The 25,522-nt window shown below is 43.5% G+C and overlaps 1 protein-coding gene across 1 annotated transcript in view; it reads right to left on the bottom strand.

Moving 5' to 3' along the window:
- Window positions 1-20,941: 20,941 nt before the first annotated feature.
- Window positions 20,942-25,522, bottom strand: part of dapk2b (death-associated protein kinase 2b) — a 161,634-nt gene continuing 157,053 nt past the window's right edge. The window contains exon 13 of the mRNA XM_063070949.1: window positions 20,942-24,840. Coding sequence (XP_062927019.1) covers window positions 24,760-24,840 — 81 coding nt within the window. The 3' untranslated portion in view covers window positions 20,942-24,759. The remainder of the gene's footprint in view (window positions 24,841-25,522) is intronic.

The raw sequence follows: 25,522 nt of genomic DNA, 5'->3' as shown, positions 1-25,522 counted from the left end.
AACCCTCTCTAAAAACTCCACATCCTTCCTGCAAAACAGTGACCAGAACTGCAGACAATACTCCAAGTGTGGCCATCAGCTGCAGTGTGACTTGCTAACTTTAATACCCTTCTTGTATTACTTCAAATACTTCTGGTATTTGCGGTGACCAATAGAGGCAAGTATGCTGTACATTAGAGTATGGTAATTACAACTTCAACACAGTGGCACAGATCTGGTATCAAATTCATCACAGGGCACATAAACAAATCTGATTGACAGCCTTACAGCACTATCAGCTGTAGTTCAGCTAATAGTACGCAGTCTCTGATCAGGACGTTGTGAGAGTTAAATCACCTTTCAAAGATCTAAAGCACAGAAACCCAAACTGACGCCTCTGAGGGAATGCTCTCTACAATCAGAGGGGTCTGCGTTTCAATAAAACGTTAATCCAGGGAAAGTCACATCTGTGATTGAAGTTGACTCAAAACTTGGCATTTATTTCAAAGAAGAACAAGGGTGCTCTCCCTGGTGTTCTGTGTATTTACCTTTCAACCAATGTCACTACACATCAGTATTATTTCCATACAGCAGATCATAGGAGCTTGCTGTGTTCCAAGTGGCTGCCGTGATTGATCCAGTATTTTGGAATAAGTTCAGAGAACAGCCATTGCTTTGTGGATCCAGAACTGGCTTACCCACAGAGTGCAAAGAGTGGTTGTAGACGGGTCATATTCCGAATGGAGGCCGGTGACCAGTGATGTGCCTCAGGGATCTGTTCTGGGACCCCCACTCTTTGTGATTTTTATAAATGACCTGGATGAGGAGGTGGAGGGATGGGTTAGTAAATTTGCTGATGACACAAAGGTTGGGGGTGTTGTGGATAGTGTGGAGGGCTGTCAGAGGTTACAACAGGACATTGATAGGATGCAAAACTGGGCTGAGAAGTGGCAGATGGAGTTCAACCCAGATCAGTGTGAAGTGGTTCATTTTGGTAGGTCAAATATGATGGCAGAATATAGTATTAATGGTAAGACTCTTGGCAATGTGGAGGATCAGAGGGATCTTGGGGTCCGAGTCCATCATCATCATCATCATCATCATCATCAGGTGCCGTGCCCAGTTTGAGCTTTGACTGCCATGGCCCACACACTCCTGTTTCGGGTCAAGTGGATCAACTCATTGGTATTCATTTCCAGTTCTCTGGCTGCTGTCTCCATCATCATTTGTCTTTGTCTTCCTCTTGCTTTCTTCTCTTCAGTCTTTCCCATAATTACTGTGCATTCTAACTCCCCTTTCCTAATCTCATGTCCAAAGAAGTTACGTTGCCGTTTCATGATCTCATACATTATTTCTCTTTTCGTGCTTGCTCTGTTCATGACATCCTCGTTAGATATTCATTTCGTCCATGATATTCTTTGCATCCTCCTCAAAAACCACATCTCTGTTGCTTCAATTCATTTCCTCATGTTACTAGATATTGTCCAACATTCTGAGCCATATAACATCACTGGATAAACGTAACATTTCAGTACTCTGAGACGGGTTGTCGTGCCTAATTTATTGTTGGTCAGTATATTCTTCATTCTCGTAAAGGTGCCTTTTGCCATCCCTATTCTTCTTTTGATGTCCAAGTCGCACCTGCCATCTGATGTCACCCAGCTTCCTAAGTAGCAAAAGTTCTGTACTTGTTTTATGTCTTCCCTGTTTATTCCCAGCCTGCAGATAGGATTCTCCTTCTTTTTGGATATCACCATACATTCTGTCTTTTTGCAATTGATAGATAGACCCGTTTTTGCACTTTCTTCAACAATTATATCAATTAAGTTTTGTGGTTCTTCCTCTGTACTTGCAATTAACACAGTGCCATCTGCATATCTGAAATTATTGATGTTTTCACCGCCAACTTTGATTCCCAAGATGTCTCTTATTTTATGTAATATTGTTTCACTGTACACATTAAATAAATCAGGGCAGAAAACACACCCTTGTCTAACGCCTCTCTTGATTTTCGTAAACTGACTCACTTCTCCATCTATTCTTACCTGCTGCCTTTCAACTTATTTATTGCATTACGAACTTCAGATTTTAAAATACTTGGACCTTCAATGTTTTTCTTAATTTCTATTTTTTTTGCCTCGATCGTCTTCAAACAATTCCTGAGTATATTCAGTCCATAGGACGCTCAAAGCTGCTACGCTGGTTGACTCTGTGGTTGAGAAGGCACACGGTGCATTGGCCTTCATCAGTTGTGGGATTGAGTTTAAGAGCCGAGAGGTAACGTTGTAGCTATATAGACCCTAGTCAGACCCCACTTGGAGTACTGTGCTCATTTCTGGTCGCCTCACTACAGGAAGGATGTGGAAACCAGAGAAAGGGTGCAGAGGAGATTTTCAAGGATGTTGCCTGGATTGGGGAGCATGCCTTATGAGAAAAGGTTGAGTGAACTCAGCCTTTTTTTCTTGGAGCAATGAAGGATGAGAGGTGACTTGATAGAGGTGTACAAGATAATGAGAGGCATTGATCGTGTGGATAGTCAGAGGCTTTTCCGCAGGGCTGAAATAGCAAGCACAAGAGGGCATAGTTTTAAGGTGTTTGGAAGTAAGTACAGAGGAGATGTCATGGGAAAGTTTTTTACACAGAGAGTGGTGAGTGTGTGGAATGGGCTGCCGGCGGCAGTGGTGGAAGCAAAAACGATAGGGTCTTTTAAGAGACTCCTGGCTGGGTACATGGAGCTTAGAAAAATAGAGGGCTATGGGTAAAGCCTAGCTAGTTCTAAGATAGGGACATGTTTGGCACAGCTTTGTGGGCCGAAGGGCCTGTAATGTGCTGTATGTTTTCTATGTTTCTATGTAAGCACTCTGATGGCTTTTTCACATGCAGCCTGGTTCAGACCTCACTGTCTTACCAATGGAAGGAAGGTAGATCTGAGAACGTACCTCATAAGAGGCTCCACCTCAGTGTTAGATGCCCCACCCAGAGCACAAAACAAAGAGGCAGAATAGCCCGGGGGCACCTCCATACGGTTGTGCCTTGCCAACACCTGACTGAGATTGATAGTGTGTTAACTATACCACGAATATACAATACAGATCCTTGCTGACACTTTACCTTCAAGTCAATATCAAAATATGTTTTCCCGTTCAGGTTGGAGAACTTCTTTTAATATATCTGCTCTCTGAAAATAAAAGAAGATTTAAGAAAAATAGCAGTGCCATTAAAATAACTAGGGCTATCGAACTGCAGTGCTGAGGCATGAATAATTCTCTTTCAAGTTTCTGAAACCTAACAGAAACTTCTTTTCAGTGTAAGAACTTCATAGATGATTGCCTGGAAACTGTTTAATCTCACTGTATTGAGCCGTCAGATTTGCCACCATAGGTAACCTGGGAATTTACAATTTTAATGCATAATTTTTTACAGAAGTGAAAGTTGGCTGGGAAAACAGTATTCTTTATAGGTAGGCCTGGTACATTGTAATCATGCCATAACTTGCCTTGTTAAATGCCTTGCATTTTATTCTGGCATGACATTATTCACTGAGTTGCCCTGTACAGAATTACAACTGTCACAGATTTTTTAATAATGAATCATACTCCCACATGGTGAGACTGAGTTAATCAGAGCAAATATCATTGGCACAATTATAGTTGCCAAGTAGGGCTTCCTTCGGAAAACACCCGTGAAACCTTACATTCTGAACTGTTGACTCCAGTAGCAGCTGAGCTATACAAATATCTTTAATGAATGACTTGAGTTAGAAAAAAAACTTGTCAATGACAACAAACACGAGGAATTCTGCAGATGCTGAAAATTCAAGCAACACACATCAAAGTTGCTGGTGAACGCAGCAGGCCAGGCAGCATCTCTAGGAAGAGGTACAGTCAACGTTTCGGGCCGAGACCTTTCATCAGGACTAACTGAAAGAAGAGCTAGTAAGAGATCTGAGCTCTTTCAGTTAGTCCTGACGAAGGGTCTCGGCCTGGAACGTCGACTGGACCTCTTCCTAGAGATGCTGCCTGGCCTGCTGCGTTCACCAGCAACTTTGATGCTTGTCAATGACAATCTAGGGATTCTAACTGATGCTGGAGACTTTTGTCTCTTGACTTGGAAAAAAATATCAGTCGATGCACATTTTTAATATTGAATAGAAGTGGATGGTAAAACTATTTGTCTAGTTAAATATTGACGGAACGCCTCCTAAGTCATGATATTCCCCTCACCATAATGCTCCAACCAGATGCAGGAGCTGTCAAACCTTTTACCTTTGATGTGAGAAATGTGTAAGCTTACAGTGTTGATCAAGTTGATTTTCTGGTCACATGCAGTAGTGCGGCAAGGGTCGGGTACACTGAAAAACTTCCATCCATCAGCATCACGGGTATGTAAAACCATGAGACATAAGACAAGAAACACACGCAAAATGCTGGTGAATGCAGCAGGCCAGGCAGCATCTATAGGAAGAGGTACGGTCGACGTTTCAGGCCGAGACCCCCGACGAAGGGTTTTGGCCCAAAATATCGACAGTACTTCTTCCTATAGATGCTGCCTGGCCTGTTGTGTTCCACCAGTATTTTGCGTATGTTGCTTGAATTTCCAGCATCTACAGATTTCCTCGTGTTGACATAGGACAAGAATTGGGTTATCCAACCCAGCAAATCTGCTCTGTTATTCAATCATAGCTGATTTACTTTCCGTCTCAACCCCATTCTCCTGCCTTCTCTCTGTAACCTTTGACACCTTGTTTAATCAAGAACCTATCAACCTCGGCTTTAAATATACCTAGTGTCTTGTCCTCCAAAGTCATCTGTGGCAATGAATTCCACAGACTCACCATCCTCTGGCTGAAGGAATTCCTCCTTATCTCTGTTCTAAAGGGATGTTCTTTAGGGACAGACAACACACAGAACATAAATTATACAAGATATGAAAAGAAAAATATTTATGGAAAACAAGACATTAGTTCAGAAATGCGGACAAGTCAGTGGTGGCGCAAAAGGAGGTTCGTGGCTGAGGTAGGATTCGGGCTGTTCAGGGTGGCTCAACAACCTGATGGTTGCAGGAAAGTAGCCGTTCCTGAGCCTGGTGGTTGCCACTTCAGGACCTGCTGCTTGGTGAAAGAGGGCACGACTGGGATGGTGGGCATCCTTGGTAACTCCTTCCTGAGGCAGCTCCTCCTGAAAACGCTGTTCCATTGTGGGGTGGGCTGTGCCCATGATGGGCCACGCCGTGGCTCACTACTCCCTGCAGCTTCTTGCATTCCCGTGCATTGGCCCGTTTGCTCTACGTTGATGGATCAATAGTGCTTGCACCTGTCTGCAGGAAAGCACGCTGATGTTTTAATCTTGAATGGTATGGACTGTTCTCTGCCAGAGCCAATAATCCTGGAGGGGAATCCACGACCTGCTGGCCACCACTCCAAAGGTTATCTTTCATACCTCAATTACCGGGGACCATAAAACTTAAATTGGATCTCGCAGCATTATATTTTCAGCACCTCACATGTGAAAGTCATTTATCTTCTGGAATGGAACACAATTATGGCTATTTCTAAACAGGGCCAAATGAAGCGGGAGGAGAAGATGGCGACGCAGTGCGCGCAGCTCTCCGGTGAGATGACATCGTATTTGTAAGTAAGATGCTGTGCACAATTCTGATTTGATGGAGACAGACGTGAGAAACAGAGGAACATCTGGAGAAATTTCTGAAATGCCCGGTTCACTGCCGCTGCTACTGTGTGATCAAGAATCTCCAGAGGGAAGGCCCCAAAATCCCCGGTTTTGCCTGCTGCTGGCAACTGAGGTTGAGGTCGAAGTGGTCAGATAGAGATGGTGCTCGGTACTCGGTGTTGGAGGGCTGATCAGAGCTCGAAGTTTTTGGATGACTCAGAGTTGGACTCTGGTCGGGCATGGCAGGGAGAGTTTTTCTTCCTTCTCCCGTCTGCGTGAGATGTGGGACTTTCGAGAGGCTTTGAACTTTTTTACTATGCCATGGCCTGTTCTTCATCAAATTATGGTATTTGTTGCACTGTTGTAACTATATGTTATAATTATGTGGTTTTTGTTAATTTTTTCAGTCTTGGTCTGTCCTGCGTTTTGTGATATCACACCGGAGGAAATATTGTATCATTTCTTAATGCATGCATTACTAAATGACAATAAAAGAGGACTGCGTGTCCTCATAATCTAATCTAATGTACAGCAAGGAGCTTGCTTCCACTGGGACCTAGTTAACCCAGGAGAGCCTCTGTGGCCACTTGCACAGAGAACCTGCCTCCTGCAGGTACTATTCTTCACCAGTGAGTCAGGGTCCTTAGATCTGAGGGAGCTCACCTCCACCCATTACTGTAGCACCCACTCATTTCACAGTCCTGTAGCTGGAAGGACGCGGCTTGTGTTTTGCACATCATAGACTCACTGAGCTCTGCAGCACAGAAGCAGATCCCTCAGCCCAATTCATCCATGTTGACCTCAGCTCATCCCATTTGACTCTGCTTGGCCTGTGTCCCTCAGAGTCTTTCCAATCCTCACATTTGTCCAAATGTCTTTTAAACATTGTCATTTTTACCCTCACCCCCCCCCCCACTTCCTCTGGCAGCTTGTTCCAAATACCCAGCACCTTCTGTGTGAAAGGATTTGCCCCTGAGGTTCTCTTTAAATCTTTCTTTTCTCACCTTAAACCTATGCCTTCTAGCCAACTCTGTTCTGTTCACGGAAAAAGACTGTGATTATCCATCTTATCTTTGCCCTTCATGATTCCACAAACGTCTAAGCTCATCCCCTCAGCCTCTTTCACCTTAAAGAAACAGCTGTAGCCTATCCAATCACTCTTTAAACTCAAGTCCTCCAGCCCTGGCAACATTCCCGTGAATCTTTGCTGCACCTTCTGGAGTGTCCTTCCTATAGCGTGGCAATCAGAGCTGCCCACATTACTCTGAATCATGGAATTCATCACCACAGACGTCTGTGGAGGCCAGCTCATTGAGTGTATTTAAACTGAAGTTGTTCGGTTCTTGATTAGTCAGAAGTTATAGGGTGAAGACAGGAGAATGGGGTGGACAGAGAAAATAAATCAGCCATAACCGAATGGTGGAGCAGACTTGATAGGCCAAATAGCTTAATTCTGCTCCTGTCCTACGGTCCTGTGGAAGGTGACCCAAGCAATGACTGGTACAGCTGTAACGTATCATCTCAGCTCTTCCACTCAATGCCTTGGTCAATGATTGTAACCATCTCATAGAACGTCACTGCTCTGTATATCTGCGTCTCCACTTTCCATAGAACTGTGAACAGGTACCCCAGGATTCTCTGTTCTACAACACTCCCCAGGGCCATTCACTGTGCATGCCCTGGCCCGGCTTAACTTCCAACCTGCATCGTCACGCTTGTCTGAGTTAAATTCCCTTTCCTACAACACCAGCTGATCTGGATCCTACTGTAACCTTGGACACGCTTCTTTGCTGTGCTCTGTAACAGTAATTTTGGTGTTGCCCGCAGACTGATCAATGATGTTACATTCTCTTTCAAATCATTGATGCGTGTGATGGACAATGAAGGAATGCGTCCTAATCCCTGTGGCACACCCCTAGTCTAATCTGAAAAACAACTCCCCAATACCATTTACCCTCCTACCGTCAAGCCAATTTTGTATCCATCCAGCCAACTTGTCCTGGATACCATGAGACCTCACCTTCCGAAACAGGCTACCATGCGGGACCTTGTCAAGGTCTTGCTAAAATCCATGCAAGCAACATCTACCACCCTGCCCTTGTCAGTCTTCTTGGCCACTTCCGCAAAAAAATTTAAATCAATTTTGTGAGACATGATCTCCCATAAACAATGTTATCGGTCCTTTCCTTTCTAAATGGAAATAAATCCCGTCCATTGGGATCCTTTTCTAGCACTGATGGAAGGCCTGTTTTGCTGCTTGTGGAATTTCTTTCCCCCCTGCAAGTCCGATGGTCTTGTTGTGTGGGGGGTTTCCTTTAAACAGTCTCAATAGTATTTCTTTGTTTTGTGGCTGCCTGAAAGAAGATGAATCTCAAGGCTTAATCTGTAATAAATGTACTTTGAAGGTCGAATGGCCAGTAGTTCCCTGGCCTTGTCTTTGCTCTTCTCAAAAACACAACCTTAGCCACCCTCCAGCCTTCTGGTATTTTGCCGTGGCTGACAAAGGAACAGAAATCTCTGCCAGGACCCCTGCAATATTTTCCTTTTGTTTCCCACAATGTGCCAGACCCCAGGGATTTATCCACCTTTATGTACTTCAGAACCGCTAACATCTCCCCCTTCGCAATGTAGTTGTAGTTCAGAAGGGCACTATTCTCTTTTTCTGGACTCACTGGTTATGTGCCTTTCTCCATGATACTTACAAACCGATGTATGCATTTAAGGCCCCGTCCATCTACCATGGCTCCACACATGGTTTACCCCACACTGATCCTTAAGGGGACCAATTCTGCCTTAATGACCCTTTTGGTCTTAATGCCGTTAAATTACCCTTACCCCAACGTGTGAACTAGTCCCATCTTCCTCCATAATTACACTAAGATGAACAGAATTATGGTCACCATTCCCAAAGCGCTCCCTCACTGTCATTTCTGTTGCTAGCCCAGCATCTTTTCCTAAAAAAAAAGGTTGTGTAGCTCTAGCAGGGCCATCTGTATGTTTCTTCAGAAAACTTTCTTGAAACTTTACAGATTCTGCCACATGTAATTCCTTAGCACTATGGCAGTCCCAGTCAACTTTAGAGGAGATAAAAACCACTGACTATCACAACCCTGTTATTCTTCCACCTGTCTGTTGTTTCCCTGCATATATGCGTTCCTCTGATTCCTGCTGACTATTGTGGTATCTCATCAAAGTGATCACCTTTCTTATTTCTAAGTTCTACTCATATTGCCCCATTGGATGTTCCTCCCCCAGATATTCTCTTTGCATTCTGCTGTGATGTTCTCCCTAATCAATATTGTAACCCCCCCCAGAGATTACAACCCTTGAGGTCCTGTTATTTAATTGTCTGACTAACTCCCTTTATTCACTTTGTAAGACCTCATCCTGCTTTTCCAGTTAAATTGTTAGTACCAATGTTTATTTAAGTTGTACTAAGTTGTTAGTATCACTTTGAAAGTGTTCTACAACTGTTCAGAGGAATTCCTGCCACACAGAGGCAACAAGTCATTCTGATTTCTCATTCACTACAACACAGACTGCTGTCCGTACCTACTAAGTCTACTGTCACGACAGCTGTCGAAGACTCCCTCCCCCCCCCCCCCCCCCCCCCCGGTGCTCAGAGTCATTCCTGGCTGACGGACTGGGCTGCTGCTGCTGTTGTCTTCTCCCTCCTTTACTTGCTAACTGCCAAAAACAACGAGACAGCTGTATTATATTTCAACACAGAGGACTTGTAATATCTCAATATAGAGCACTGGGCTGAAGTCGACTGCCAGTCTCGGTGTGATGTTACATGGGGAACCCTGACAATACTGTTTTGTGGATCTTGCCTTTGGAGTCCTCACTCAGTATGAGAATTTCACATCGGTGGGGAAGGTCTACTGTATTGGGTTCTTCCACTGCTGGCGATGGAGGGGCAGGGTTGGGTTAGGAGCCTCCTCGATTATTGTAGAAGAGGGGGGGCACATGAGTGGCAACACTCCTATGGGCTTTAAGGAATGTAATGGAACCATTCTGAATGTCAATGTGAGAATGAGAAGACACTGCACGGTTTGTTTCAGTAAATTCTTTATTATGAATAAGGTTAAATTTGATAATTTTGAAAAATGCTGTTTTAGTGCCAGAAAACAGTCCGTAGCTACAATGGACCTTTGGGAAAATCTAGAATTTACACCATCGATGCTTCCCATCCAAGCCCACCCCCCCACTTCTAAACTCCAGCCCAGTAAGTACAAGGTGTTTGGAGGCTGACATTCAACAGAGGTGTGGTTGAGTGAAGGTTTGGTAATCTTGCCTCCAACTTTACTTCCACAGCATTTTTTTTATTACTTTCTTTTAGTTCGTTTTGGAATGGAGGAATAGGAATCTCTCCTTTCACTAAAGTCCGGAAGCTGAGAGACCTCTCTGTCGGAGCTACAAGCTACTGATGCTTGTATAATTGACAGAGGCTGTTCAGGAGGGAAAATTAACCAACCACACTCAAACGAAAGATCAATAGAAAAAGTCTTGCGTTGTAATCTTCACTCATTTATATATTAATGGCAGTAAATTTAATGATCGGAAGGTTAGCTTTATTTGTCACATGCACACGGAAACAGACAACGAAATGTGTCATTTGCATCAATGACCAACAAAGACCGAAGATGGGGACAGCCTCTTTCCAACTGTGGTGAGACTGCTGAACGGATCCTGACCCGGATCTGGGCCGGACCCTCCAAATATCTGGGTCTGCCTCTTGGTGTTTTTTTTCTTGCACTACCTTACTTCCCATTTTTCTATTTTCTATTTATGATTTATAATTTAAAATTTTAATATTTACTAATTTTAACAATTTTTAATATTTTTAATATTTAATATTTGTAATCCAGGGAGTGTGAAGCGCAGAATCAAATATCGCTGTGATGATTGTACGTTCTAGTACCAATTGTTTGGCAACAATAAAGTATAAAGTATAAAGTATAAAGCCCACAAGTCTTGCCCGGCACTCACTTAGCGTGTCCACAGCTAACCAACCCTAACCTGTACGTCTTTTTGGGATGTGGGGGGGGGGGGATTCCTCATGGACACGGGGCTAACGTACCAACGCCTTGCAGACAGTGGTGAGAACTGAACCCTGATCTTCCAATCGCTGGCACTGTGAAGTGTTACACCACATAGCGCCCCCTAAAGTAAATAGAAGCTAAAGTGCTTGCAAACATGAATCGTGTTTCCCCTGTTTGGCAGAAATATTAATTATTAAGTGCAGAAGAAATCAAATCATGTCATGTTGTTTCAGAAGAAACTTGAACGATTGTTGATCCTACCTACTGGTTACTAGCTGTTAGCTATACTTGGAAACAACATTTCTTATGGACAATTCATACCCAAATTCCAAAGAAACAAGTTTAAAAATCTCAAGAGACAAGAGACTGCAGATACTGGAATCTGGAGCAAGAACAAACTGCAAGGACTGATCACATACAAGAGAAAATCTGCAGATGCTGGAAGTCCAAGCAACACACACAAAATGCTGGAGGAACTCAACAGGCCAGGCAGCATCTATGGAAAAAAAGTACAGTCGACGTTACGGGCGGGCCACAAACATCATCAGTACTTTTCTCCATAGGTGCTCCCTGGCCTGTTGAGTTCCTCCAGCATTTTGTGTGTGTTGCGAGTGAAAGGAGGTTTCGTCTTTTATGTTACTGCGGAGGTTAATTAAAATGGCTTCTTTGTTATGTTAAATGCTGAGAAAGTCTCCAGCTAGACATTTGCTTGGGTTAATACAGACAGCAGGGTGCTATTAACCAATTGGGATAGTTGTTATGATTTTGTTGCATCTGGAAGATTTGTATGCATGGGGTTTTGGGGCAGAAGGCAAGAGAGAGACAGAGAATGGACCAGGTGCTGTGATGTCCACTAACGGGTTGGACCCCGAGGAGGGCGTTCGGTGAGGAGACGGAGACGGACTCGTGTGGAGCGTCTGGTCGACCACTGTTGTTGGTCCCAGGCGGCCGGTCGAGGTGGTCCGAGGGGTCGCAGGGTGAAGAAGAAGGGTCTTGAGCTCCAACTTTTTTGTGCATGAAGAGATTGAACTTTGATAAGTGTGGCGCCTTTTATTTTCCTTTTATATTTTATTCTCCATTAATTATGTAGTTCCAGTAATATCTATAAACTACAAATCATTTAATCATATCTGGTGTATTGTCTGTTATTTGGGTGGGGTGTGGTACATCACACAGCATCCACACAAACTGATTACCCAGTTCGGTGGGGCCAAGGGCTGTTTCCCTAGACGACAGCGAGCCAAGCGACTCTGAGGGTGGCCGGGGGGGGGGCTACACGAGGATTAAGCAGCATTTGTGGCGAGGAAGAGTTAGTTGATGTTTCTGGTGAAACACTGCATCAGAACTGAGAGTGTGGAGGGATAGCTAGTGGCAAGAGGGAGAGGTGAGATTAGCTGGTAGATGTTAAGATAAACTGGATGGTGGGTGGGAATATAGAAAGTGGGGGAATCAAAAACGTTATTGAAGTTAAGAACAAGTTCTGTCAGGTGGATGAGAATGTTGGTAGAGGAGAACTGGTTCTGTATGTATTCACAAAAGAAATATATGGTCCTAAGGTTTTGCTGAAGTTGGATGGAGGTGTATAGAGATGCGAGCACTACGGTAAAGATGAGGCAGTTGGGGCCAGGGAACTGGAAGAAGCCAAAATGGTGGAGTGGGATGAGAGGGTTCCAGGAAGTTGGTTGGAGGGCACTGGAAGATCCTTATCATAAGGATAAAGTGAAGCAAAAATGATGGTTTTACCAGAACAGCCCTGACTGGGGAAGAGATAGAAGAGGGCAGAGTGGTGTTGGGGCACTGTCAAGCTGGAGGCTGTGAAGGGGAGATCTCCTGATGTGAGCGGACCCTTACTGCTCCAGGAGACAGTGGCCAAGTGATCACCGGTGGAGTCATGGTCTGGGTCAGGTATGAGGAGGTGTCCGAGAGTTGCTGTCTGACCCCTGTGTAAGGTAGAGAGATCAGCCTGCCATCTCCCAATAGCACTGCCCTTGTCTGCAAGTTTGCTGAAAAGTTTGTGAACAGTTCAAAGTGGAATGCTGCAGGTCCAGAGAGCTGAGGTTAGGGGGGCTGAGGGGAGTGGAGAGGTCAAGGAAACTGGAAATGAAAAAGGTGAAGGTGTGGAGGATATTCATGAGGAAAGGGAATCTTGGAGACATGAGGAGGGAACTTCAGTGGAAGTGAGGACCCCCCCATGCCAAAAAAAAGGCTTAGACATGGAGGTGATGGAAGAAGAGGCCCACATCAATGTTGGGTCTGGGACTCATTGGGGTGTGGGGACAGCAGTACAAAGGTGAGACCATCGCTGAGCACACATCCCTTAGTGTCAGGAGAAGGTCAGAGGGAATAGTGAGCATCGCTTGACGCTGCTGGAGTCTTGGGTCTTGAGAAAAGGTTTAATCGATGTGGTTTGTGGATTGTACTCTGTAGTTCATGTTATATGTGTTTCAGGTCCTGGTTACTCTTTTTTCATTGCGATTTTATTCAGGACAGACTGGCTGTGTGGCCTGCAGGCAACAAACTTAACTGAACTGAACAGTCCTGGACTGTTTCAATGACTCTGTGGTTTTACGTTTTATAATGGGTTCCATGGTTTTCTTTGTTTTCTGTGAAGATAAACCTCAGGCTTGTATACTGCATACATAGTTTGATAATAAATGTACTTTGAAACATGGCAGTGGATGGACTGGGTTGAGATGTAGGATCAGAAAGGGGTAATGGGGGGGGGTGTAACAGAGCAGGAGGAAGAAGGTTGTAAAAATTGGGAGGAATCGGAAGAGAAGTTAAGTAGTTCTGCCAGGCAGCTGAGAGTGTTAATGGACGAGAACTGGTTGGATCTTTGTTCTAGAAAGAAGTGGAGGACCTCCTGATGTGAGACAGGAGAGTTTAAAGACCAGTGTCCATTGTGAAGGTGAGGCGGGGTGGGGGGTGAGCAGAAACTGAGAACTTCCCCAGATGCAGGTGGGAAGGGGCTGGACAAGGCAGGACAGGATAGGAAGGTAGGAAGGAATACGTTTGGTGGACAGGAGCAGACAGAGTTGATGGGTATATCAGGACAGCCCTGTTTGTGTCAGAGATAGAATTGAGCAGTATGGGGGTTTACCTCTTCTGGTTCTACTGGGCAGTCCCAGTCTTGCTCTTCCCTCTCATTTCTTTATCCTGACCATCTTTTCTTTACACTTTTAGTCTAATGCAGGGTTTTGACCTGAAACATTGACTACCCCCTTACCTCCACTGGTGCTGCTCGATACACTGAGTTCCTCCAGCAGTTTATTTTTTTTCTCATTGCAAGTAACAGAACAATTCTTTCTGGATGTTTTTACGTAATTGGTGCAAATCCAAAACAAAAGAAAAATTTACCTCACAACATGATGCCTTATGGTGAAAATGAGAACAAGCTTCTGTACCTAAACTTTAATAAAGCTCAGGTACCTACGGAAAACAGCAACACCATTCCAGTTGTACAAATTTGCCATTGTCTTCACCTGCTTCCGGCTCCTCTGCCTTCCCCTAGCCACACTGTTCCCCTGGGCCATTACACACAAGAAAGGTGCAAGGGTAGGGCTGTAATGCAGACAGTTCTCAATTACAATTCCAAAGCATTCAATCCTGTACACTTGTGGGCAATGGATAATCCAGGCCAGAAGGTGGCTCAATTCTAAAGGATCTTTCAAACACAAATATTCCTCAACTGCTTCTGCAATTAAAGTTATTAATTTCTCAATTTTAGTTATAACTCTGTTCTAATCAAAACCTAGGTCCACTTTTGTACTGCAGGGTCTTTCCAGTTTAGAAATGACCTAACTTAAAAATTTGTCTTTAAAATATATGGGAGATTTGTGTGAAACCTTTTTCAAGCTAGTAATAATAAAGTTTCATTAGTGACCATTCTATATAGTAAACATTTCATTAATTAATGGATAGTGTTAGAATAGCAAGGGTACGGCGAGCGCTACAATGTGGTTCCTAATAGAAAATGACTGATGGAGAAATCAGCTTACGGGCAGTTGTCAGGAGTCTGGGACTACCTGTAATAGGAAGATTATTACAAAATGGTACAAGGGTTTTGTTTTTGTAACATTCAGAGAAACAGCAAATAATTCTGAGTAATGACAATAAAAAGCTGCATCCAGAGCTTTATTTTTAGAAAAATACTGTACAAACTTTCAATCGAGTCCTTCATATATACATTATTCAATATTTAGATAAAGAAAATTTTAATCAATACCACCAGGAAAATATCTCCCTGCTCTGTATAAGTTTGGATCTACCAGTCTAAGGTAATCTCTTCTACCTTTTGTGAAAACTTCCAATATTTTTACACAGGATTAAAAATAAAGTACACATCAGTTCTGCAATTGCTTTGCTAATTAGTTTATGAATGCTAAACACATGTATAATTAACAAAATTGAACTATTAATTTGTTCGCAAACAACAGGAATTCTGCAGATGCTGGAAATTCAGGCAACATACATCAAAGTTGCTGGTGAACGCAGCAGGCCAAGCAGCATCTATAGGAAGAGGCGCAGTCAACGTTTCAGGCCGAGACCCTTCGTCTGCTCTCAGGATGAGGCTTTTCATTCTAGGACGAGGGAGATGTCTTCCTTTTTTAAAGAAAGGAGCTTCCCTTCCTCCACTATCAACTCTGCTCTTAAACGCATCTCCCCCATTTCACGTACATCTGCTCTCACTCCATCCTCCCACCACCCCACTAGGAATAGGGTTCCCCTGGTCCTCACCTACCACCCCACCAGCCTCCGGGTCCAACATATTATTCTCCGTAACTTCCGCCACCTCCAACGGGATCCCACCACTAAGCACATCTTTCCCTCCCCCCCTCTCTCTGCATTCCGCAGGGATCGCTCCCTACACAACTCCCTTGTCCATTCGTCCCCCCCATCCCTCCCCACTGATCTCCCTCCTGGCACTTATCCGTGTAAGCGGAACAAGTGCTACACATGCCCTTACACTTCCTCCCTTACCACCATTCAGGGCCCCAAACAGTCCTTCCAGGTGAGGCATCACTTCACCTGTGAGTCGACTGGGGTGATATACTGCGTCCGGTGCTCCCGATGTGGCCTTTTATATATTGGTGAGACCCGACGCAGACTGGGAGACCGCTTTGCTGAACATCTACGCTCTGTCCGCCAGAGAAAGCAGGATCTCCCAGTGGCCACACATTTTAATTCCACATCCCATTCCCATTCTGACATGTCTATCCACGGCCTCCTCTACTGTAAAGATGAAGCCACACTCAGGTTGGAGGAACAACACCTTATATTCCGTCTGGGTAGCCTCCAACCTGATGGCATGAACATCGACTTCTCTAACTTCCGCTAAGGCCCCACCTCCCCCTCGTACCCCAGCTGTTACTCATTTTTATGCACACATTCTTTCTCTCACTCTTCTTTTTCTCCCTCTGTCCCTCTGAATATACCTCTTGCCCATCCTCTGGGTCCCCCCCCCTTGTCTTTCTTCCCGGACCTCCTGTCCCATGATCCTCTTCGTATCCCCTTTTGCCTATCACCTGTCCAGCTCTTGGCTCCATCCCTCCCCCTCCTGTCTTCTCCTATCATTTTGGATCTCCCCCTCCCCCTCCCCCTCCAGCTTTCAAATCCCTTACTCACTCTTCCTTCAGTTAGTCCTGACGAAGGGTCTCGGCCTGAAACGTCGACTGCGCCTCTTCCTATAGATGCTGCTTGGCCTGCTGCGTTCACCAGCAACTTTGATGTATGTTGTTTATTAATTTGTTCCTTAATTTCATGTTAATTTTGAACATTAAGCTGCTAATTATAAAAGTATCTCCAGGTTAACAATACATCCAAGGCAGAAGCAGATTGTGCGGTTGGAGCCATTCTGGGCTCTGTGAACAGGGTGATATTCATTTGCTAGTGTGATTATAGTGGCCATAACTATCAAACCACGGGATAAGGCTGTGGTGAATCCAGGATATTTTGCTATTGCTGTTGATTATTGTAAATGTTTCTGTTGATGAAACCTGGCAAAAGAATATTTTGTGCAAATAGTTTACGCAGTCTGATATAAACACCTGGTAAAGGAGATGTTTCCAATAGAAAAATCTCCAAGTGGTGGCAAACAAAGTTGGCGTAATGGCATGCTGGATAGGCTGATCTCACGGCCTGGCTTGCATGTGCTAGGCACAATCCCCTGCAGAATGAAGATGGACAATATAAATGGGAAAAATCACTATGAGATGATTTTCGGTATGAAGATACACTATTCTTCATGCAGTAACTCACCAGGAGAGTGTTTTGCAACTGGAACCGAACAGCATGAAAAAACGCAGCCATCTGGAGTACACTTAAAACAGATACAGAGATATTATTCCTAAACCCGGCACTCCCTGCTGTGAGCAGCCTACCATTTTCTAATTTCTGCTTCCTTAGAACGCTGTCCCAGAATGAGAATATCACTTCAAACCATCAGCTCGAGAGAGCCTACAAGCACAAATTCTGTAACAACCAAAAATAAAACCATTAAACCTTGAAGGAATGCATTAAAAAGATGAATTCTTAAATTGGAAAGCATTCTTCCCATAGCAAAGTTAATTTCGAAACAGGGCCACAAGTAAGCAAATCTAATAGATGATGTCACTTCCACAGGAATGTGCAAGGTTTCCAAACGTTTAGAAAATGGTTCCGGAAAGAGAGCAAAGGAAATTCATCAGGACGTGGCCTGGATTGGAGGCCGTTAGTTACAGGGAGATTTTGGACAGCTGGCTTTGTTTTGCCTGAGGCAAATGAGGCTGAGGGGAGACATGATAAACAAAATATACAAGATTATGAGAGGAACAGTTAAAATCTTTTTGCCCCGTGTTAGGGGTAAGAAAATCAAGAGGGATAGTTTTTAAGTTCAAAGTAGGTTATTTAACCTGTTGTTGGCACGTGGCCAAGTGGTTAAGGTATTCGTCTAGTGGTTTGAAGGTTGCTGGTTCGAGCCTTGGCTGAGGCAGCGTGTTGTGTCCTTGAGCAAGGCACTTAACCACACATTGCTCTGCAACGACACTGATGCCAAGCTGTATGGGTCCTAATGCCCTTCCCTTGGACAACATTGGTGGCGTGGAGAGGGGAGACTTGCAGCATGGGCAACTGCTGGTCTTCCATACAACCTTGCCCAGGCCTGCACCCTGGAAACCTTCCAAGGCGCAAATCCATGGTCTCACAAGACTAACAAATGCTTATTATTAAAATTATTAGGTTATTTAAAGAGATCTCAAGGGTAAATTCTTGCTGCCAGAGATGATGGAATCAGGTATAATCGCCAAGTTTAAGAGTCACTAAACAGGGATGGCGTAGAAGATATGCAGGCAAATGGGATTCATGCAGAATGCAAAAAGGTCTGTACGGACATAATGAGTTAACAAGTTTGTGTCTGTGCTGTACAACTCCATGACTCCATTAATATTGTTTTTCTGCCTATGAAGCCAGTATTGGCCAACGTTGCTATCAGTTTTAAATTGACCTCATGTAACATGCGCCGTGGTTCAATGGATTTCTTTAAGCTTGGAATCAAGGGCAAATAGTAGTTTCTAGAATGCCAAAGGAACAGTCCTATTGTGTCCCCTTGAAATCTAAATGTTAAACTAGCTCTTCAAGTTCCATCCCAGTGGTCAGCTCTACCCAACAATCATTGCTTCCATCTCAATGGAAGTCATTGATCCAATGTTTTGACATCAGAAATTTTTTCAATCCTCCTTCCCCCCCATCCCCCCCACCAAAAGGATACCGTGTTTCACAAGGAAACACACAGCACCTCCTCGAGTGAGCGGTAATAAATCAGATGGAGTGGTGTTTTGTGGAATGTGAAAGTCACTCACAGACACTCACACCCTGCTCGCTCCCAGCAGCAGGTACACAGAAACTTGAGGGTGAATGTTGGCTATTATTTGGGAGGACTTCAGCCACAGCTGTTTTTAGTTAGTACTGCTTCTAGAAAGTCAAATGAATTGCTAAAACACAGTTTGAAATAATAATTGATTTTACAAGACAAAAACCTTCTTGGGCAACCAGGATTGGCATATTATGTAAAGAACAGAATTCGTTACGACTTATTGCAGTTGTTAGCTCTGTAGTGATCCTTGACAGGAATATATTACCATAATTGGCATTTGCTGCTAAGATCTGTCTCTAGTGATGAGCATAGTTTGAAACTGTGTATGGAGTGGGAGGGTTTTACATGATGTAAAAAAAAGATTTCCCTAGATTAGATTTAGCGATAATGCACAATTCTGTTTCACAGCTTGTGCTTGAGAATGAAGCTGTTTAGGCACATTTTCAGAGAAAACAACTGTGTGCAGCGGGAACCTGTATTGTCATTACTATTACAACCAATACAGTGGGGGGGAGGACAGTAGAAATAATTTAAAAGATTATTGAAGGCAACTATACAAAATTCAGTCTATTCCCACTTCAGTGTGTTAGTTTTGAGAAAAAAATAAATAAATTTACTTATATATATGCAAATACCATTTTATGTATAGTATTAAAGAGAGATCCAGGTTGAAAATTCTGCAATAAATTATCAGAGAATGTTAATGAAATGCCTATAACCTATTCTCTTGAATTGCTGATCTGGTCTTTTCAAAGAACAGGTTTTAACATATTCTTTAACAATATTTGAAAAAAAAGAGTGTAATAGCTAATGGCCAAGTTCCTTCTGAAACTAAGTACAAAGAAGGATTAAAACTAAGTACTGCTGAGTGTCACAGAGTTTGGCTCAGGAAGAAATACAGTTACCAGCCAACTCTGTCACTTAGAAAATTGCCAAGGTATGTCCTGATAACAAGATGACATATCCAACCTGGTCAATTACTGCCCCATTCGTCATCTCTTGGTCACCAGCAGAATGATAGAAGGGATGATTGATAGGGTGACAAGTGGCACTTGTTTATCAACAACCTGCTCGCAGAAGCTCAGAAACGGAAAGTTCACTGATTACACAATGTTCAGCAGTGTTTGGATCTCCTCCCAACCAAGTGCAGAAGACTTGGCAATATCCAGGTCTGGGCTGATAAGAGACCAGTAAAATTCACACCACACACGTGCCAAGCAGCGATTATATCCAACGAATGAAATTCCAACTGTCAACCCCTGACCTTCACTGGCATGGCCATCAGTGAATTCCCCACGATCAGCATCGTGGTGGTCACCAGGAACTGGAGTAGACACTGGATGTGAGGAGAAGACATGTTTTTACAGTCACTTATAACAGATTTTCAATTCCAGATTTATTTAACTATATGATTTTAAATTCCTTTTCTACTATGGTAAGGCTTGAATTTGTACCTCAGGATCAATCATTCAACTTTTTGGCCGCTGGACAAGCAATTTAGTTATTGTACTAACATACCAAGAAGTTTAAAACCTTAACATCTTGTCTAATTGAGCATTGCTTCCCTCATTTGCATGCTTTTCTTCATAAGCACTCCTCTCTACCTGTCACCTACCTTTGCTACCTGTCACGTTCTTTAGTCAGTCTGTGGTCAACATCCCTTCCCTTCTTTCTCACTAGCTCATTCCAACTGTACTCGCAACAAGCCTCAGGTTATCCAAACCAATTAGATCTTCATCCTCACTGAGCCACACAATGCCATCCTCCATCAGCATTTTCGAATTATTTAATATTATTTACATCTCACTCCATAACCGTCTTTGCACTCTGCACTTCCCTTACATCCCCGTACCCTTCTAGGATTAGACTCCTCAGCTCTCCCCATCTGTGGCTGCCTCATCCTGACTTTCTTCACCATATTCTCCCTGAATTTCTGAATAAATTCCTGCTCTCTCCCCACACCGAACCGGCCATTCACCTCCTCACACATTTACCTTCCTACAAACAAGGAATTGCTCACAAACACAGGTTCAGGTTCGTCCTTACTTGCCCTCAAAACCTGGACGGTCAACACCGTGTGATGCTTCTATGATATACCTCGGGAATTTAATTAAAAACCGAGAAATTGAACATTGATTTATCTGATTTCTGTTAATTTCTCCCTCCACTCCTTCTCCATTTCCCATTCTAGTTACCCTCTCATTACTTCTCCTCATCTGTCCGTCACCTCTCTGTGATCCGCCCCCCCCATTCTATGATTGTCCACTATCCCCTCCTATCAGATTCCTTCATCTTCAGCCCTTTACTCCTTCCACCTATTACTTCTCGGCTTCTTATTTTATTCCTCCCCCCCGCCACCGCACCCATCCACCTATCCCCTCATCTGGTTTCACCTATCATCTGCCAGCTTGTACTCCCACTCCCCTCCCACCACCTTTTTATTCTGGCTTCTTTTCCTTTCCAGTCGTGATGGAAAGTCTCATCCTGAAATGTTGACTGCTTCTTCCACTCCACAGATAACTGCCTGACTTGCTGACTCCCTCCAGTCCTGTCTGTGTGTTCTAGGAATGGAATCAGCTCCCATCTTACCCATCTTCCATCTCCTTTCTGGAACTGCACGGGGACCTCAGACAGCCCAGAGGACAGTGGAACAACTCTATCCCTAGTAGCCAGGGACAAAACCTGCACTGCCCCTTTAACCAAGATGATTTTTGTTTTATTCATTCATGGATGGAGATGCCGTCTTTCTTCGTCCATCCCTAACTGACCCTGAACTGAGAGCTGCCAGGTTTTCCTCCCTGAAAGATATTAATGAACCAGCTGGGTGCTTGTGGTTCTGTGGTCACTGTTATGAGGAGTCACTTTATATTCTTCTTCTTCTTCTTGTGTTGTTTTATGGCGGTTGGCAAACCAGCTTTAAGGTGCATTACCGCCACCTGCTAGACTGGAGTGTGGATCGTTGAATAAACAGAAGGGAAAAGAATTGCATTCCCTATATTCGATATAATAAACCCGAGTCTTTCAGATACTTTATGATCACTTTATATTCCAGCCTTAAGCCTGTTTATACTTGTGCGTACAGGCTACGCCGTAGGCCTGATTTATACTTTTGCGTAGTCCTACGCCGTAGCGAGCATGTGTATTTGTGTCTGAGTTACTCTGCAATTCACCACCAAAACACTAGTTGGTGGTGGGGTTTCTATGCCACTGTGTTGAGTTTCTTCGTGAGAGACATGGACGAGGAAATGCATTTCAAATATTTTCGGATGTCAGCAGGTAGATTTGACGATTTGGTTCACCGTCTCCAACCATTTATTTCGTATCAGTGTATAGACACGATGGAGAAAAGCAACTGGAAATGCGATGCTACCAAGCGGACCAATCACAGTTGTTGTGGTCTGCGTCGCTGCGACGCGTGAGTTACTTTTTTGGGGAGGTGCATGTCACCCTACGGCGTACATTTGACACAGAAGTATAAATCAGGCTTTAGTGATTTTAATTTAAATTGTCCATCTAACATGGAGGGGTTCAAACCCGAGGCTCCTGCTTCAATGGTGTAGGCCTGCAATGCCAGTCTAGTAGCAATGTCAGACCGCGGTACCTAGCTGCCATCTATAAAAGGTGCTGATAACTAGAGTGTCATAACATGCCTCCAGCAGGAAATGTCGGAGATGAGCTCCTCCAGGACTTTGTGTGTTGCTGACATGTTAGCACAGTGTTCCACACAGGCCGGAACATGTCCGTGAAGCACGTTTCCTTTCCGAATCTTCAGATCCAAAGCTCAGCAGGTCGTACAATGGTGAGTCTACCTCCAATAATTTTGCTGAATACTACATTTGATTACTGTTTTTAATCACGTTACAACAGTTACTTCACATTCATTAATTGAATGTGAAGCCTGTAGCAACATGATGGGAGGTGTGATACATGCAAGCATTTCCTTACTTTCCTCCCACAGTGTCAACTACTGTAAGATTCCCATTAAGGGTCAGAATTCCCATTTTCCCTTTCAAGTCCTAATATTAAACTTGGTTGAAATTAGCTCATTCAAAATAAGATTTTTAACATGACTATATAGATTCAGTTACATCAACCTAACTGATCACAAGAAGAAGTGATGTCAACTTTTATTTAAAATTTGGGCCAATTCAGATTCCTGCTTCTGCCCATCAGCCACCTGCCTCTGTCTCCCATTTCCACCCCTCTCTCTCTCTCTCTCTCTCTCTCTCTCCCTGCTCCATCTGCCCATCCTTCTCCCCCACTGCTCAGTATCCGAATCACTTACTGGTCCCTGTATCACCTCTCCCTCTCACCTGTTTATTACTGGCCATCTCCCCTTTCAGTCCTGATGCAAAACGCCGACAACTCCGTTCCTCCACACCAGTGCTGCTTGACCTGCCGAGTTCCTCCAGTGGTAATATTACCCCTGATTTCCAGCATCTGCCATCTGGCCCATCTCCAAATTACAACCTTGTAGAACGTGTGAGCATCGAACCTTTTCTCGATTTCTATGTAACTGTTTTTTTAAAAATTCAGCTGTGATGTGCCCCTAAGGTTGACACAATTTGACAAATACAATCAGAAAGCAAAAAAAAATGTGCTAATTTCCTCATGGGATCTCACTCTCTCACTGTTCAGAAAGTAGTCCTAAGTAAATCAGAATATGCTGCATAAATCTACTTGAAAATAGCAAATGCCTTAAGGAGACATGTTCATTTTAGACTCCGAATGATTTGGAAATTGTCCAACAACCCAAGACTTCTGATGCAAAAAGTTGCAAGTCTGAGGCACTGACTGAATTAAGTAAAAGCAGGGAGTTTGAACACAGCCCAGGTGTCGAGAGAGGAAGAGTAATTCTGCTAATCCTGTAAAGACCTGCAGAGTATGAGGATACACAGAACTATTTTCATTTATTAATAGTTATACTCCATGTGCCTTCTTATTGAATAAATAAGTGCCTGGACACTTCAGTGCCCATAACTTAATGGTGTACTTGGGAACAATTTAGTTTTCAGATAATTATACAAAGTCTATTTAATTCATTTTTGAAAATATGTATAATAGGTGCCACCTCTAAGATTTAGGGTGGAGGGTTGCAGACATTATTAACGCAGCTGGACTTTTTTTTTAAATAAAAGGAGGCAGAAATGGCAATTCACTAGGTAAGGCGTCAGGCAGGAGAATTGTGTGTGGTGTTACAGTGACTGAAACCCTGGGCTGAGAGCAGATTACCACACATAGTCATCAATAAGGATAATTCCTTTAGCTTTATCTAGATTTTAACCTATTCCTCCCCAACAGTGTCCAAGCATGTTTCAATGGAAAACATACTGCTCGTCACTTTGAATTTGCCAGTCTTTTGACATCATATACACACCAGTGTTAGTTTATCTGACTTTCAAAACTCTTATTGTTTTAGACCTGATGCAATAAGCATTATGTTGCACCAAATAAAACTGCCTGTTTCAGTGTACTGTGTTTAAATCTATAACCCCCTAAAGCTATGATTATATAAAAAATAAACGTTAGTAGCAACAAATGTGACCTCACATCTCCCTGACTCCCTTTTACCAACGTCCTTCCATGAATTTGTGATCTACACTTGACTGCAGTTGAGTCTGCCTTAACATGGCAACACAGGAATCTATGGAGTCATCTTGCAACAGGATTATTCCAATACCCGCCCACAATGAAATGCCATGCCTTTGTCAGTAGAATACTTTTAATAGAATCTTACAAAACCAATTTATTTATCTCTTCCCCTTCTCCCCCACCCCTCTTTCCCTGTGGCCACATTTTTGACTGCCACCTGGATTTCCACAGTGGCATTCCCGAAATGAGGAGTCATTCACATCGGCAGTCAACTGCCTCTCACTGTTCCTGTGATGTGAATGTTGGTGTGATTACAAGAACAGCAACAGAGCAAGACCAGACTTTAAAAATCCTTACAAACGAAGGTCTAGGCAGAAACAAAAATATTACAATGAATTGTTCAAAAAAATATATATATTGCACACTTTTCTTCTCCGAGTGCCTTATTAAGGAAAGCATGACTGTTTGTAAGCACAGTCTCCCACTAGAAGTGTCTTTGTCCATTCACTGGGTCCAAAACATGAACTGGCGGAAGTACCTCTGAAACAGGTTCGGGTTTGTTAATGCTAACGCAGTGCAGTGATAAACCTGCCCTCCCCTCGGGCTTGCCCTCCTCGATGTTGCCCTACGACGTGCTGCTGCGTCTCCTTGGCCTGGACACTCTTCTCTTGACACCATTGTCTTCACTGTCACTTTCGTATGCCCTCTGCAACAGAAGGAACAAGATGACTAGAATCAGAATCAGGTTTATTATCACCGGCATGTGACGTGAAATTTGTTAACTTAACAGCAGCAGCTCAATGCAATACATAATCTAGCAGAGAGAAAAAAAAAATAAACATAATAATAAAAAAGTAAATCAATTACAAATATTGAATAGATTTAAAAAAACATGCAAAAACAGAAATACTGTATATTTAAAAAAAAGTGACGTAGTATCCAAAACTTCAATGTCCATTTAGGAATCGGATGGCAGAGGGGAAGAAGCTGTTCCTGAATTGCTGAGTGTGTGCCTTCAGGCTTCTGTACCTCCTACCTGACGGCAACAGTGAGAAAAGGGCATGCCCTGGGTGCGGGGGGTCCTTAATAATGGACGCTGCCTTTCTGAGACACCGCTCCTTGAAGATGTCCTGGGTACTTTGTAGGCTAGTGTCCAAGATGGAGCTGACTAGATTTACAACCCTCTGCAGCTTCTTTCGGTCCTGTGCAGTAGCCCCTCCATACCAGACAGTGATGCAGCCTGTCAGAATGCTCTCCATGGTACAACTATAGAAGTTTCAGAGTGTATTTGTCGACATGCTATAAAATGCATAGACTAGTGGCAACACAGAAACTGGCTTTAGAGTCCCAGTTGAAGAACATTTTTGGATTAAATGTAGAAAATAAGA

The sequence above is a fragment of the Mobula hypostoma genome, chromosome 18, assembly GCF_963921235.1.
Source record: "Mobula hypostoma chromosome 18, sMobHyp1.1, whole genome shotgun sequence".
Taxonomy (NCBI): domain Eukaryota; kingdom Metazoa; phylum Chordata; class Chondrichthyes; order Myliobatiformes; family Myliobatidae; genus Mobula; species Mobula hypostoma.
Note: the sequence above shows the minus strand (reverse complement) of the source record. Positions and strands in the feature narration are given on the sequence as shown.